This window comes from Artibeus jamaicensis, unplaced genomic scaffold, assembly GCF_021234435.1.
Source record: "Artibeus jamaicensis isolate MK-2021 breed Jamaican fruit bat unplaced genomic scaffold, CSHL_Jam_final scaffold_916, whole genome shotgun sequence".
NCBI lineage: Eukaryota > Metazoa > Chordata > Mammalia > Chiroptera > Phyllostomidae > Artibeus > Artibeus jamaicensis.
In genome coordinates, this window is record NW_026522059.1 from 2870545 (window position 1) to 2886342 (window position 15798).

Sequence of the window (15798 nt, forward strand, 5' to 3'; positions counted from 1 at the left end):
GGAGAGGCCTCCTGGCCCGCCCACTCTGCAGGGCCTGCCGCTGCCTCCTGGTAGATGCTCCGATAATGAGATTGCCCGGCACTCGGCTTCAACCCGACTCCACAAGGATGGAGATTGTTCCCTGGAAGACAAGTGACAGGAGAGGCCTCCCAGCGAGGCCACCAAGGAAGGAGCTGAGACCCGAGTGCTGGGGAGGAGCCTGGCGTGCTGAGAGCCTGGGTGCAGGGCCTCCCTGGAGTGGCTCGGCAGGGACAGAGGCCCTGAGGTGGGAAGGAGGCGGGTGGCTCCAGGAGAAGCAGTGGGGCCGAGGTGACCTGCCCGGTGGGTGCAGGGAATGGGGCGGAAGACGAGGCTGGAGAGGCAGGTGGGCATCAAGGCCAGGGACGAGCACCGAAGGCCATGGGAAGGGAAGCAGAGTGTGTTGTCGGGCACTGGACGGCCGGCAGTTTTCTTGGAAAGATGCAGTGAGTGGCACGGGCTTGATTTCAGAATGCGGCCACCCTCCCGCCCACAGGCTGGTCGGGGCTGGACCTCCTGTCTCTCTTTGCATCCTGCCACCTGCCATACACCTGCACTGGGGTGTCTCACAAATAACGAGTGGGTGGTGCCTTAGCTGGGAGAAGGAAAAATCGAATTTAGAGTCCCCTATTTGGACGCCCTCCTTTGCAAATAGAGGGGTCAGCCTGATGCCTGTCTGCCTTGTGCCTCACAGTGGCCACTGGCACTTGTTCTAGAATGTGGATCAGAAGACCAGAGTGGCCCGGTCAGCTGTGCTACCTGTCTTGTCTCTGCTCTCTCCCTCTCCTGTGCACCTCCCCCACCTGCTTCGGACCCTGGAGGCTGCCGCCTGCCCACGCCCATCAGCTGTATCTTGACCTTTTGGGTCCCGTTTGGGCTTGGCCCGTGAGAGGTCCTGCAGGTGACTGGAGGAAAAGAGGAGAACACGGCAGCGTATCCCAGCCCGGGCTCCGTGAGTGCCTGGTCACCAACTGGCCTACGTCCATTGGTGTGCTGAGGCCAGCTTGACCCTGGCAGCCGCGGATTCACACCTCTTTCCAGCTCCACATTCAATGGCCTCACACCACTCAGTGGAAGCTGATTGTGGTGGACAAGTTCACCCCCAGGAGTGGCCAGGGCTGCAAATCAGGGTTTCCGTCACCCCCCAGAGAGGCGGGTGTCCAGTGCTCGCCATCCCGCCAGTCCATGTCCTTCTACCAGAGGCCCCAGGCGAGGGCCATGCCGGGTAGCTCCCTGTCCAGTTCGGACCATCACTCCTGCCGGACCCTGCCCACCCGGGGGTGAGGCAGCCCTGGTGCACGGAGGGTCTGTGGATTCTTCCTCTGAGGGACTGCACTTGGAGTCCTCACCTTGACCATGTCACCCATTTCCTTCCCTGGCCCTGCTTGTCAAGGAAAAGGCCGGGAAAGAGCCCCGGGCTGAGTGTTGAGGAACTTGGGTTGGTGCTCAAGCCCATTTCCCCAAATGGTGGTCAGGAGGGCACCTTCTCTCTAGGGGGCCACTGTCACTGGTCTCAAGGACCTTCCTGAGCAGAGCGGCTGTCCCTGCAGGCTGGGTCTGGGCCTCCCTCGGGCACCTCGGTCACTATTCCATCCCGATCCCATTGGAGTCTTGCTCCGGCCCCGGCAGGTTAAAGCCTTTCTTGTTTGGTTTTCCCGACACCCAGGCTTGGCTCATGGCCGGCTGTCACCGGCCTGAGTGCTGAGGTTGAACAGGGTGTCAACCGGACAGTGTGTCTTGTTTCGTTCTGCAGGTGAACTCACTTGTCTCCACAAGCTGACAGTTTAGGCCTGTGTTTGGGGTAATCCACAGTGATGTTATCGTTGATCACTGTATACAAATCGGCGACAATGAGAGTTAATTGGATATTCCCATAAAACTGCATGGCCACAATGGACCCATTAACTCTTACCCAGCAACTGTCTGTCTGCTTACGACACCCAAAGTGCTGCTGGCAGCCTGAGGGCCAGAGTTCACGGTCATGTGCGCACACAGCCATCATTGGAGACAGACATTTTGGCAAGGCCCATGCATCGAGCCCATGTTCCGCGTGCTGTGGGAAACGCAGCCCTGAAGAGTCAGTCTGCTCAGTGAGGACACAGCACGTTAGTGCAAGAGGTGACTGGGGACCAAAGCAATCGAAGCCCAAGGCATAAGACGGGATGTTTTAATGATGGTCGTGAGGAGCGGGGGTGTGGAGGCAGGGTGGGTATTTTATTTTAAACACTCCATGTAATCCCCCAGAAGATTTGGTAAAGCTTACAGAATAGCAAGTCTAGTAAAAGGAAGTAAAGTAGCAATAGAATGAGCAGGAGCACAGGAAAACAGAAAGGGGGAAGCCCAGGGTCAGTGGAACGGAAACACACAGGGAGCTGGGCCTTTGCCCACGCTGGCCCGCACTCGAGGGGCTGAGCGCCCCAGCAGCCGGGGCGAAGGGGTGCCACTGTGGACCGGATGCTTACAGGAGGAAGGGGAACAGATCATGTCTGACTTCCCAGGCTTTGGAGAGTGGCTCTGCCACACCCAGCCTCAACGTCCTCATTCGAAAGTGGAGACGATGCTTCTGAATTCATAGTTTTGTGCATATTAAATCAGATCATGGGAGCTACATAGTGAGTCTTCCCTAAGTACTAGCTACTGGTATTTCCACCACTATATGCAAAACTGCTTCCGGATGCTGGGAAAAAATGACCTTTGAAGGGAGGTGAGGTGTTAACCAAAACGAGGCAGCCTGATTGATGGAAGGACCGTGTACTGTGTGTGTGAGTGTGTGAGCGAGCATGTGTGTGCACGTGTGAACATGTGCGTTTGGAGGGCAGGGCAGGAAGCCAACAGCCAAATAGAAAATGAGTGGTTAGAGCAGCCAGTGACTTCATACTGGAGCTCCTTGAAATGAAATAGTTTTTGAGACATCGGTGACATCACAGCCGGGCTCGGCCCAGGACTTGTCCCCTGGTTCCAGTGGCGTGGCGGGCAGGTGAGGCACCGGAGTGTGCGGTGGATACGGCTCAGGCTCCACTGGGAGCTGTGAAGAGGGTGGGGGGCTGCGCTTGGCCAGGCTCTCCCCCCAGGAAGTGGCGGCGGGAGGTTGCCGAGCTTGGGGCTGTGTGTACAAAGCGAGCTTCCTGATTATGCAAAACAAAGCTAGGAGACGAAGTTATTCATAGCCTTTGGATCAGCAAAATGTTAACTTTTAAATGCTTTTTTTACAACAAATTTTAAAACACCAGGGACCTAAAGATAAATTCCACCCATATGTCTCTGCCTGAGCTATGCTTAACCAGAAACTTCTTTCCGAAGAGGCCTGTAGGTAGGTGAGAGATTTCCTTCCCTGTAGATGAGAACATTCTGGCAAAGAAACAAACCCAAGAAGGGTGAGGGTGAAGAAGAGCTCTATTTATTCCTCAAGACACGTTAATATTTCTGTAGGGCACGCTCTATTCCTGGAGCTGGGGACCCAGAAGGAGTGAAGACGAGTCTCGCCCTTCCTGACAGCACTTACTGGGCCACTGGGCGACAGAAACGGCCGGGTGGTTGAGTTGTTGTTGGGTTGGTTTTTCTTCTCCTCTCTCTCCTCCCCTCCCTCTTCCTTCTTTGTTCCCTCATAAGCTGAAACCCATGATAGAAATGTAAAACTGCTTGATTTTTAAACGTTTGCAACTTTACGAGTGCTAAAACACTTGTGTCTCCAGATGAAACTGGACTCGCACGCTTCCAGGTCATAAGCCTGAAGCACATTTAACAGGAAGCACTGAATGCCAAGGTCAAACAAACTAGGGTTCTGTGCTTTGCAGGGCTCTGCCCAGCCCGGGAGGGGGAGGAGCCAGGGACAGATCTGACCTGCGTTTTTTGAGGTGAGGTCTGGTATTTAGCAAGCAGCTCCCTCTGGGGAGGGGAGGGGAGGTGTATCCCGTGGGGGCGGAGTAGCATCTACTGCAGGTACGCGAGAACCTGGCAGGTACAACAGACAGATAGATTCCTGTGCTAATTAATGAAAACAGATTTTTTTGAAAGCTAAGAATAGATGCAGCCCTGGAGAGGACACAATATGTTCAAGTGTCTTTGAGAATAAATGGTGACATGGAAGTGCCCTCAGGACAAAGGATGGGCTGTCTTAGGACTCGGAGCCGCCTTGGGAAATGACTTGCCTTCCCCAGCATCGTTGGCCTCTCTCTGCCCCTGGACAGTGGTGGGAGCAGGCTAGGGTGCCGGAGGGCAGAGGGGACCACACCTCCGATGTTACCACCGTCGCTAACCAAGCGGGTTCCCTGCCCCATTGTCCCCACGGGGGGCTGCGCTGGGTCACTACGCCCTGCTCAGAGCAGCTCCAGACGGGATGTGTTGGCAGAGGAAGTCTCTCAAAAGCCCTGCCACACAGAAAAATGGTTTCAGTAGCGTTTTTTTGTAGGTTGGATTTCCCCCAAATTGGACTACATCGGTCCTTCCTGTTTTCCACGTAATGCTCATAAACATCCTGTTCGGTCAGAATTCCACAGAGCATATGTGGAAATTCTGCTTTAATCATAACCCATTAACTTCGTGGTGAGATCCCCATTCTGAACTTTGGGAAAGGGACCGGCTGAATTTTTCACTTGGGCCAGACTCGACCCCCTGAATTCCCTTGAACTTTTTCTGTCCCCCAGGTGGAAGAGGCACTGAGTGAAGTCGATTTCCAGCTCAGGGTGGACCTGCACTTTACGGACAGTGAGCAGCAGTGAGTGTCCCCAAAACCCTTGGATTGTGGTGTGGCATCCCCGCCTCCTGGGGCATCCTCATGGCCATGAACCCCAGGACATCCTCAGAAATACGCTGATCAGCTGCTGCGCCCTGACCACGCCCACGGCCTCCCCAGAAGTGTGGGCTCAGCTGCCTGGTCACTCACTCCAAACCCTGCACTTCAGGCACAGGACGCCCCTGACTCCTGGCTTTAGGGGCCTGCACCTCCTCCTGCCTGGCCCCTCCATGCATTTCCTTTGCGGCGTTTGTTAGGTTTTTACGTTCAGGCATCTCTGAGCTGGCAAACCTCAAGGCCCCTTCTGACTCAAAGGAGGTTCTGCGGGGATCCCCACAACTTGGCGCGAACACCCGCTGTTGGGTCCCTGCCGTCTGACACTGAAGCTGTCTTCGCGTGTGACGGCTGATTGCACAGGCAGGAGGTGCTCTGCTCTTTCCCGGAACTGCTCCCTCTGCGCTGCTTCTGTGGGCTTGACCTCCCGTCCCATGGTCACCTGGCATAGCCAGAGCCTCTCCAGGATTTGGGGGGGTGGGGGAAGGGTGGGTAATAAGTAGTCCTCATTTCCAGGCATTGACAAATCGGGTCAAGTGTAGGACCAGACCTCCAAACTCTCACCCAGTTCACAGCTTCTTTTCATTGTCATTGTCCCCTTGCTTCGCCCGCCGGGCCCCAAGCCCTGTCCGAGGCGGGGATTCCCTGGCAAGCAGGATGCCGTGTGTCCTTCCCGCCTCCCCGCCGGGGGGTGCAGGCTGTGTAGGTCGGGTGCAGTGAGGACGAGGAGATGGCACGGGTGCGGAGTCGGAGCCCATGGGTTCACTTGCTAACGGGCTCTCCGCACGGTGCAGAGGGAGGCGCCTCATCCTTGGCACTGCTGATGGTGTTCATCACCGTTCCTTGGAGATGGCACTGTCGGGCAGCCCTCCAGCCCCTCCCCGTGCTTCTGTGATGCTGCGAGGCCCTCCCATGGTTGGCTCACTCACTCCTTGCAGGAAGCTCATAAGATTCTTCTCAAAAGAACCCACACCTGCCCTTTGGGAAGTGAACCCAGACCCTCTAACCCTCCGTCTGCTGGTGGGGTCCCCTCCCCCGCTCTGCGGCTCAGTCTTTTGGCTGATGCAGCCGCCGCCCTCAGCTTCTCTCCTGAGGACGTTTGCAGGATCTGTCAGGCACCCAGGCCCAGGGTCCCCATTTCTAGGAGCTGCAGGGCGAGCTCACTTGAAGACCCCTCTCATCAGGCCTAGGTCGTGGGGGCCACTCCCTTTCCATCGGTTGTGCCGGCAGAACCTCAGGATGCTCTGGCCACCCTGGATTGATCCCCGGTTCTGGTCTCCACAGTGTCATCAGCAATATGTCACCTTACCCCATGGGGAATGGGGAATCGGGGGCCAATGGGCTAGAGCTAGCAGAATAGTCTTTCAATTCCCCCCGCCCCAGAGCCCAGACGCCCTATCGGAACTTGCCACGCCCCTTCTCACAGACTGTCCTTACCTGAGATGTGTCTGGTTGTCACAGGAGCTTCCATAAGGAGGAGAGTTGAGGTAGGGGGTTCTGAGCCCCAGGTGGGCCACTGCCCAGCCATCAGAGACTGGACGGTGGTGCCCAGTGAGGACAGACATCGCTGGTGTGCAGATGGTAGTGACTCTGGGCTGTCGGAGCCTCTGTCCGTGGTGCTGCCCGGGCTGTCAGGGCAGGACATCAGGGTCCTCACTCCTGTGTGGGCCCCCAGGCCCTCCAGCCCCCTGCTGTCCGCATCACTTCTGTTTACCCCTTGGTGGGATGGAGGGTGCTTGAGACGTCTCACCTTCTCGCCGCCGTGTCCCAGAATCGTCACTCTAGCACCAAGTGGAGCGCAGAGCCCTTCAAGACGGTGGCAGTTCCTAACCTTCGAACTCAAAAGCTGAGCCCCGCCTGCACTGATCTCGTGTCCCCACTGAACCCTGTGGGATTTCTTCCATTTACTTATTTCACTGACCGTCCCCTGCCCTGTCTTACACCCACTTCCTTCAGAGACACCCATCGCTCCGCAGAGACATTCCCAGTCACCTCAGAACCCTGCCACTGACCCCGAACTCATGCTAGAAGTCCTGCCCCACCGGGCCCTCCAGGCCGCCTTGGTGACAAATCATGGTGGAGACAGCAGTCAGTGCAGAGCCTGTGTACAGGGGATGGACCCAAACGAGATGGGTCCCGTTCGGCCACCTGGGCTCTGCGCTCATCTGCTCCATGGGCAAGTCCCCGTCCCTTTCTAACCCTCAGCAGCCTGGTGTGTAAAGTGGGGTCACTGTAGACCACGCACCTCCTAGGTCTGTTGTGACCATGAAGGGAGACGTACCCACACCAGCCAAGGGCGTGGCCACTGTGTGGCATCTCCTCCCCACAACACAAAGCACTCAATGCCCGTCGGGGCAGGCTTCTGCGGAGTATCAGATTAGCTGAGAGGAACAGGAAGACAGCAGCTGCGGAGGAATCAAAAATGCCGCATGTTTTCATAAACCGGGTTTAAGGATGACGAAGCGTCCGCAGGGCATCCCGGGTGTAGACGTCAGGCTTTGGCATGTCACCCAGGTGGACGGCGGCTCCAGACCTGTGCAGGTCTGCATGGGGACAACGTAGAGGAATATGACATGTGGTGTCAGGGGTAGAGGGGCTCACTGTGGGGTTGGCAGTGAGCCTGACCCTTGGGGACATCTCTCCATGTGTGTGGCCACTTGGAGTTGTTACCCAGGCACAGCGGATAGAGTTTAGGGGTGCTGCTAAGTGTTCTGCAAATCACAGGATGACACCCTCACCCAGCTCAGCATTATTCTGCCCCTAACGACAGTGTTACTGGGGTGAGGGACGCTGCTCTCGTCTAGCCTCACGTCAGCACTGGCGCCTCTGCAAAGTCCTAGGGGCACACGCTGGTGCCCACCCCCTCTCGTCATGCCCACCCTGTCCCTGGACGGCCCTGCCCAGCAGGAAATCCTTCCTGCCTTCGAGGGTCCCTCCACACTGTCTCGCCTTGACAGTGAGGCCGGGTGACAGTGCACATCAACGAGACCTCGGCCACCTCTCTCTCTCCAGGGAAATGTCATTCCCTGTGTGTGTGACCTCGTTTTGTGTTTCCGTTGCTGTAGGAGAACCCAGGCACCCTGCTCCCAGTGCCTCAAGTTTCTCCCCACCCCGTCTAAGCTGAGAATCAGTCCTCCCCCCACCCCTGCCAGAGCTAAGCTTCCTACACTCCTCGGTCTGCCCCTTACACAGCACACCAGACCCATCTCCTCCCTGTTTCTGATTGCTTTACTCCTATGGAGGCCGCTTGAATTCTTGTTCACGCTCTCGCACCTTTGCCCCCGATGTCTGTTTCACCTTCCCTTGTTCGAGCCCCAAGGTCATGTCTGTGGCTCCCCTGCACCTGTGCCCGAGGGCTCCACGGTGGGGTGTGCAGGGATGCAGAGCAGACCATGGAGCCAGGGGTGTGAGCGCCCGGCTGACCACAGACGGCTGAGCCTTGCTTGCGGTCACTTTCTCTCAGGAACCAGATGCATCCCAATGACAAAATGCACAGGAAGGGGTCAGGGGGCACTTGATGAACTTGTCAGATTACTTACCCTTCTGTTTGGGAGCCAGGGGTCATTCCTTCTTTCTCTTGTTAAAAATGCTTTTCTTTCTATTAGTTTCTGTTTGGTATTATTTTGTGTTGCCCAGGTGCACAGCTGAGCAGCTGGACAACCACGCGCTTTGTGAGCGGTCCCCCAGGGTCTCCACCTGGCCCCACCGCAGGCATCACACCATTACTGACTGCGTTCCTGGGCTGTCCTTGGCACCCCGTGACTGTTCTGTAACTGCCCGTTGGTGCTCCTTAACCCCCCACCTTTCCCCCCAGCCCCCACCCTCCCGTCTGGCCACCACCAGGCTCTGTACCCATGAGCCTGCTTCTGTTTTGTTCATTTACGTTGTCTTCCAGATTCCACATGTAAGTGAAGTCACGTGGTGTCTGTCTTTCTCTGACTTACTTTACTCAGCATCGTGCCCTCTAGGTTCACCCACGCTGTCACACGTGGTAAGATTTCACTGTCTTCTGTGGCCACGGAACTTTCCACGGCACGTTTGCACCACGCATTCCGATCCGCTGGCCTGGTGACCTGGGCTGCTTCCATATCTCGGCTACTGTAGGTAATGCTGCAGTGAACACGGGGTGCATATGTCCCCCAGTCACTCCTTTCACCCAGCATTCGACCAACTCCTGCAGTTTGCCATGGGCTAGGCCTTGGGGCCGTGAAGATGAATTGGTCACCTTTCCCGAGGTTAAGAGGTAGGAGCAGAGTGGGAAGGACAGTCTCACGCAGGCAGCGCCGCGTGGGACACCTGCCAGGAGACGCAGCGTGTGTGGAAGGCGGGCCAGGCAGGGGCCCTGTGTGGCCTGGAAGGAGTCCAGGTTGTCTCCAGTCACTGACGGGCGCATGGTGTCCGGGACGGCAGACCTGACAGGGAGCAGCTGTGGTGTCCGTCTTCCCTTCTCCGGGCCTCAGTTTCTCCACCCGCCTGCCATGGGAAAAGCAGTTTCTCCCAGACTGTACCTGCAGGAGTCGGACAGGATGACATGCGCGGCAGGTGGCCGGGGCAGGGCTGTCGTGCAGACCTGCCCAGACGAAGGCAGAAGTCGTTGCTGTCACTCACGGAGCTTGTTCGCTTGCCTTCCAGGCTGAGGGACGTGGTGGGGGCCCCCGTGATCAGCAGCCGGACGCTGGGCCTGCACTTCCACCCGCGCAGAGGCCTGCACCACCAGGTCCCCGTCATGTTCGACTACTTCCACCTGTCAGTGATCTCGGTGACCGTCCACGCCGCGCTGGTGGCTCTGCAGCAGCCCCTGATCAGGTATGGCATCACGGGTCCCGAGGCTCGGCGGGCACCTTTCTGTTCCACCTCCTTGGAGGATGCGTGACAGACACAGAGGTGGCCAGCACTGACCAGCACAGGACAGAGCAGCCTCTCCGCAGCAGAGGGTCGGGCTCTGAGCCTCACTGAGGGGCAGGGGACGGGCAGGGGACAGGCAGGCGGGGAAGCTGAGGGCCCCAGGAGCCAAGGGGGACACAGGCTGGGAGCCTGGGACTAACCAGCAAAGTACAGATGGGCCCTGGAGGTGTGGATTCTACAGCTGGCTTGGCTTTTCTGTCACTGCGCCTCATCAGAGGAGTCACCTAACGCCCAGAGACAGCCACCTTCCTCTCGGAGACAGAAACACTAATGGGTCCTGTCCTCTGAAGGTGTTAGTGGCTAGGCCAGAGCAGGGCGCAGGCCCCCCGCAGCCTGACCGGGGACAGGAATTCACCGTCGGGGCTCAGCTCCTCCAGGGATGGGCTAAAAATAGAGCTGTCTCCTGCTCCCTCTGTTCTTTCCCAGAAGCATCTCTGTGCCGTGGCGGGAACACAGGGCAGCCTGCAAGGTTGGGGGAAATACCTGTCAAACGGGGCCAGCTCCAGGTTTTCTAGCAAAGCCATTTTCGAGGCATCAATTCAGTCCAACCAGAAGGAAGCAGGTGTGAAATTGAAACATAACCTCTAAAGAACCTTCCCTTCCCCGGAGCAGACTGAAGAGAAGCATCCAATTTTTAACCCTCCTGGGATTTCAGTCGAGGGATTCAGATCCACTGAAAAATCTACTTTAGACCATGCCTTGGTCAAATAGTGAGTCTTTTTAGTTGTTAATTCACAGTCTGGCCCCAGAATGTGCCCTATGTATCACTGCTCAGATATATTCTATACGGCTTCTGGAACGTTCCTTCTAGCTAAGCTGAACGCTTGCTTCAAATCTCCATTAGAAACAAATCAGATCAACAGTAGCTGTGTAAGTATAACGATGATTACATTAGATTGTGTTATGTGTGTGATATTTCGACAATAAATGCCAGCATTTATTGAGTCTTCGCTATTTGCCAGATGCAGGACTGGAAGCTAGGCTTGTCTGACCTCATGAAACCCTTGCAGTGACCCCACAGGAACAGGGACATGAGGACATTTACAAACTGTGCCCATGTCCCAGAGGTGACAGGGGCCACTCCGGGGGCCGAGCCCTGGCCGGTGGGGTTCACCAGCTGCCTTTAACCCTCTGGCCATGCTCCTTTTGAGTGGCAGCTCCGTCTGGCCATCCTGTTCCCCTAGTTTGGCTCATGAACCACCTTGTGCTCGCTGGCCTGGGTTCACCTCCCTCCCGTCACACCTGCCACTCTCTAGACCAGACTGTGTTCACCGTGAGGGCCACGCCTTGACGGTCCTGCCACCTCAGCACCTACTCACTGCCTGGCACATGGCGTGAGCCTCAGGAAAGTCTGAGTGAGTGCAGTGAGCAGAAGAATGGATCAAAACCGTCCACGGGATTTTCCTGGGCACCTGCGCTGGGGGTGCCGCCGTCGGAGGCTGTTGCTTATTGGGTCTTTGCCGCGAGAGACCCGGCATCTGCCTGGGGAATGAGGCGTGTGCGTCCGTAGTGTTTACCACGTAGGACGATGACCATCAGGGTATTTAACAGAAGAGATGGGAAAGAAAGAGGAACTGAGTGCAAGGAGACTTTGTCAGTGTGTCGATTGATGAGAATTAAAAAGGTAAAGGGGGCAGTCATACACCCAAATGAGATAAATTCAGGTCATCTTGCCAGTGACCCCAGTCTCCTTGGGGGCTGCCTTTGATGGCCACTGTCACACCCGGTCGGCTGATCTCGGTGGTGACTTACGGGACTGGACAGGGTCTGTTTTGGTCTGTGGGGCACACGACAGTGTCTCCAGCCACCATGGACACCACGGACGGCAGTCCCTGACGCCCACGGCCCTACTAGAACTCCCCCTGCTACGGGGCCTCTCTTGTAGGCGCCCCCCCCCAAGGGGGCGGACTTGGGGCGCCGTCACCCTCTCCATTCCGTGTCTTCCCTCTTCTGATCTCTCCTCCTCAGTTTCACTCGTCCGGGAAGAGGCTCCTGGCTCGGTAAGGGCAGCCCAGACGTGGGACCCGAACAGTCTAGCCTCTCTCTGGAAAACCTGGTCTTCGGAGCCGGATACTGCAAGCCGACTTCCTCGGAGGTAACATTCGAGGGGGTGGGGGCACCAGGACCTGCAAACTTCGCTTTGCAGGGGGTGTGTGTCCCGTGAGATTCTGGCGTTATTTATTCAATGTCCCGCTTAGAGGTTCTTTGCTCTGTGTGTCCCCTGCCTGTCATGGACCCATCCATTCCTTTCTTTCGTCGCTGCTGCATTCATCAGACCCATTCCAAAGGCCAGGCCTTGGGGCCGGTGCTAGAGGGGAAAGGGTCTTCATACAGAGCCTCCTCCACGTGGTGCCTTGAAGGATACGGTTGTCTGGGGGTCACGGGCCTGTTGTGCACGGCTTCCCCTGAGCGCGTGGTTGCCTTGGCAGCTGGTTGGACCTCAGCCGGCTTCACAACCTGGCTCGTGTCTCCTTTGCTCATTTCTCTGAGCTTCAGTTTCTGCACCTGTGGAGCGAGGCTGCTAATACTCAGCACCTTCCCAGGGCCGTAGCGACAGGTGTGGGACCGAGGACTGACCCCGTGTGTGAGTCGTGCTCACGTGGAGGGCTGGGTGGTGACGGAGCTGAGCCACACGGACATTCCATTCTGTCCCCGCAGAGGGACAGACAGGGATCTCGGGGGATGTGGGCGTGCCCCGGGGACTGTTCAGAGCCCCTCGGCCTGGCGTGGGGTGGCGGGCGAGGGGTCCCTGTGTCTCGGCTGGGATGACCAGCCACGTCTGCCCCTCTGAGACTGTTGCCATGGGCAGACAGTGAGAAGGCTCTGGTTGCAGATTCCCACTGTGCTAAACCCTGTGTGACATGGGGGGCACTCCCTCACCCTCGTCAAAACTCAGGCTCCTCAACTCCAAAATGGGACAACACCTGTACCTTAGAGAGGATTTCAGGAGTTAAAATGTGTAAAAACTGCACAGAAATAGACTCCTACCAGGCATGTGGAACAATAGCATTTTTATTAAGTAATTTTTTTCTTGGATGTTTTGGGGGATATGTGTCAAAGAAGACATCCGTGCCTTTTACCAGCGTCAGATAAAATAGCCTATTTGTGGGCTCAGCTGTGAACTTGCTGTTAAAGCTCCATTCAATGGCATGTCTTCAGGACGTGTTTCTCTCCCACACACCCCCCCATTTGGACCCCATCCAATGCTGGGGGCTCCGTGCAGCGCCCACCCCTCCTTCCTACTGGGCCAGGGCAGCCAGGCAAAGAATACGACCCCTCCCCACTACACACCCTTGCCGGCCCCGAGGGCGCTGCCTCCAAATCCCCCAGAAGCCCCAAGCATCAACGAATCCCCCCCGAACCCCCTGGAATCCGAACAGACTGCAGCCTCAGCTCAGGGGCTGGAGAGCAGGTGTTTCCCTGCAAAACAAGGCTGTCCGTGCCGAGGCCTTTCAGACACGCGTGTCTCAGAGCAGAATGAGCTGACCGGCCAGACAAATCACACAGCAGGGGAAGGTGAGGGGCGCGTGAAGCGCCACATCCCTTTGTCGTGAGCCCCGCTCTCCCTGGGTCCCCCTTCCCAGACTTCGGATTTAGAGTTGGGGTGAGGGCTTGCGTCTCCCCTGATCAGGGCCAGCAGCTGGGCCCTGGGGGAATTATTTCTTCTCTGACTCGTGGCTTGTCTGTGAAGAAGGGTACTAATGCCTGCCTGGCGGGGCGGCTGAGATTAAACGAATAAGCACATAAGAGCCTGGAGCTTAGAGCCAGGCATCAAAGTGCTCCACAAAGCCCTCTGCTGGTATTATACTTCTTTTTGTTGATCCACATACTTAAATCGAATAATAATTCAATCAAAGGTTACTCCAAGAGCCCCAGTGTGGTCACGTGGGCAGGAAGTCAAAGGGAAGGACTCCCATGTGGTTCTGTTCTTGGCTTCAGCACCAACCTGCTGTGTGACCCTGAGTCGGAAGCGTGCCCTCTCTGGGCCTCAGTTTCCCATCGTGTGGGAAAAGGACCAGATGAGGTCATCCTGGAGCCCTCTCTGCTGCAGGTGCTGTGGCAGCTCTGACCCCACCTGGACAGCGGGGGGCGCTCCACACCTGCTTGCTGGGTTAGTCCAGGTTCTCTAGAGAATCAGAATGGGTGGCATGTGGGTGTACACAGACACATGCATCTCAGAGAGAGGTTTACTTATTTTAAGGCATGGTCTCGTGTGATAGTCCAGAATCGCAGGTTAGATCAGCAGGCTGGAGACGTGATGTCGATCACCCCAAATCTCCTTTCTGCACACCTGTGCTGCTCCCAGGTGCCCTGCCGCGCCCCGAGGCCCAGGGACTCCCAGCGGCATTCCTGGCCCCTCCCCCGTAGAAGCTGGTAGCTCCTCCCACTCAGCCGTGACTGTGGCCATGCGGGGGCCAGGGGCCTGGAAGTGGGCCTCAGCCACGAGTCTGCACTGCCTGCGGCATGTTCAGGGAGCGGTAACAAGGAACAGGGCAGCACAGAGAAGACCCGCTGTCCTTCAAGCAGGAGCAGCAGCGGAGAAGGTCTGTGCAGAAATGCGGTGACGGGCAGACTGGGAAAAGCCTGTTTCTTTTTGAACACAAACATTAAGATTGCCATGGAGACGAAACACACTTCTGAGTGAGATCCTAGGAAAACTCAGTTGAATGAAGTGACAGTGACCCTGGGCAGAAATCAGATTAATGTCTCAAATCTCCTCCATATCGACCCAGAAAGTTTCAAGTCAGCCTCCATCTCATTTATATAGACAGACCCAGAGGAAAAAAAAAAGAAAAAGAAAAAGAAAGAAAGAAAATAAAATTTAAAAAAAATGAAGCGGATTTAAGAGCACCCAGAAGAGGCCAGAAACAGAGAGGCCAGCCACATGCTGAGTTTGGCTATATTGACAAAACCGTGAGCTTCGACTTCAAGACTATTAGGGAGTAATCCCAACATTTGGTCCTCCCCTGCCTGAGAGAGAGCAGTGGGCTTTGACCACGTGTCCCCAGGACTGTGCTCCCCACTGCCCCCGTGCACCTCCCAGAGGGCAGGCCCAGGAAGCACAGGGTCCCTGGATCCTGGGAAATGGACCCAGGAGTCCCAACCAGCAGCAGAATCTGTCCCGAGTGAAGAAGCCCGTCCCACTCCCAGCACAGCGGGACTTCCGATTGCCGTAGGCCTGTGGCTGCTCTGAGTCCCCATTCTTCTTCCCGCTCCGGGGGTGTCCATCCCCCCCACTTCCACCCTGGCAGGCCGGTGGGACAGCTCACTCACAACCATCGGTTGCCGGGCTAAGAGGAGCCACCTCCAGACAGAAGGCTGCCCCACCTCTGGTTTCTCAGAAATCTCACGGTTGGAACAGGGCGCCGTGAGCGCAGGGGAAAGCTCCCTTCACACGAGGCTGTTCCGGGTGTGGGATGAAGAGAGAAGCAGTTGGTGATCCGAGTGACAGTGGTGGCAGAGACTGGCCGGATCCTCCCCGGTCCTGTGTCCTGTGAACAGCACATTTGAAGACACACCTCCCAGCCTCCCAGCGTCCCGTGCAGTTAGTTCGGGGCCACATGTCAGGCTCCAGCCAGTGGGATACATCAGGCTCCTTCCTGAAAAGTAGTTTGTGTGAGGCTCCAGACTGTCCATTCCTCTGTGTGGCGGCTCAGAGAACGTTCAAGCTGAGAGAATCACGGATGGAAGGACTCCTGGATCCCTCTTCCTAGGACTCGCCCCCTAAACTCCTGACCCGTGGAGTGTCCTTTGCGTAGATGCACACCCGGCTTCCGCGGTGCGTGCCCTGAGCGTGCAGGGTTATCGTCACTGCAGCGTGGTCTGACCCACCCAGACCATAACTCTGGCTCTCTGCAGAGAGGTACCTGGAATTCCCAAACCCAGAACTCTGGTGTGCAAAACCTGCTCGGAGACTTGAGATGGACAACACGTGGTGGGGTCTGGTGGACGGTGGGCCAGACATCCAGTACCAGGCCCCAGGCCCTGATGTCCTCAAGGGTGACTCTCTCAGACACGGTTTCTAGTGGGTGCTGGGCAGAGGGCACCCAACACTGGGACAGTGCAGGGAGAAAGCACGCAGGCTATGA

General features: G+C 56.8%; 1 protein-coding gene across 1 annotated transcript in view; it reads left to right on the plus strand.

Annotated features, from left to right (window-relative positions):
- FAM135B (family with sequence similarity 135 member B) overlaps nucleotides 1–15798 on the plus strand; it is a 158321-nt gene that overhangs the window by 108825 nt on the left and 33698 nt on the right. The window contains exons 5-7 of the mRNA XM_037166411.2: nucleotides 4662–4732; nucleotides 9437–9610; nucleotides 11678–11804. Coding sequence (XP_037022306.2) covers nucleotides 4662–4732; nucleotides 9437–9610; nucleotides 11678–11804 — 372 coding nt within the window. The remainder of the gene's footprint in view (nucleotides 1–4661; nucleotides 4733–9436; nucleotides 9611–11677; nucleotides 11805–15798) is intronic.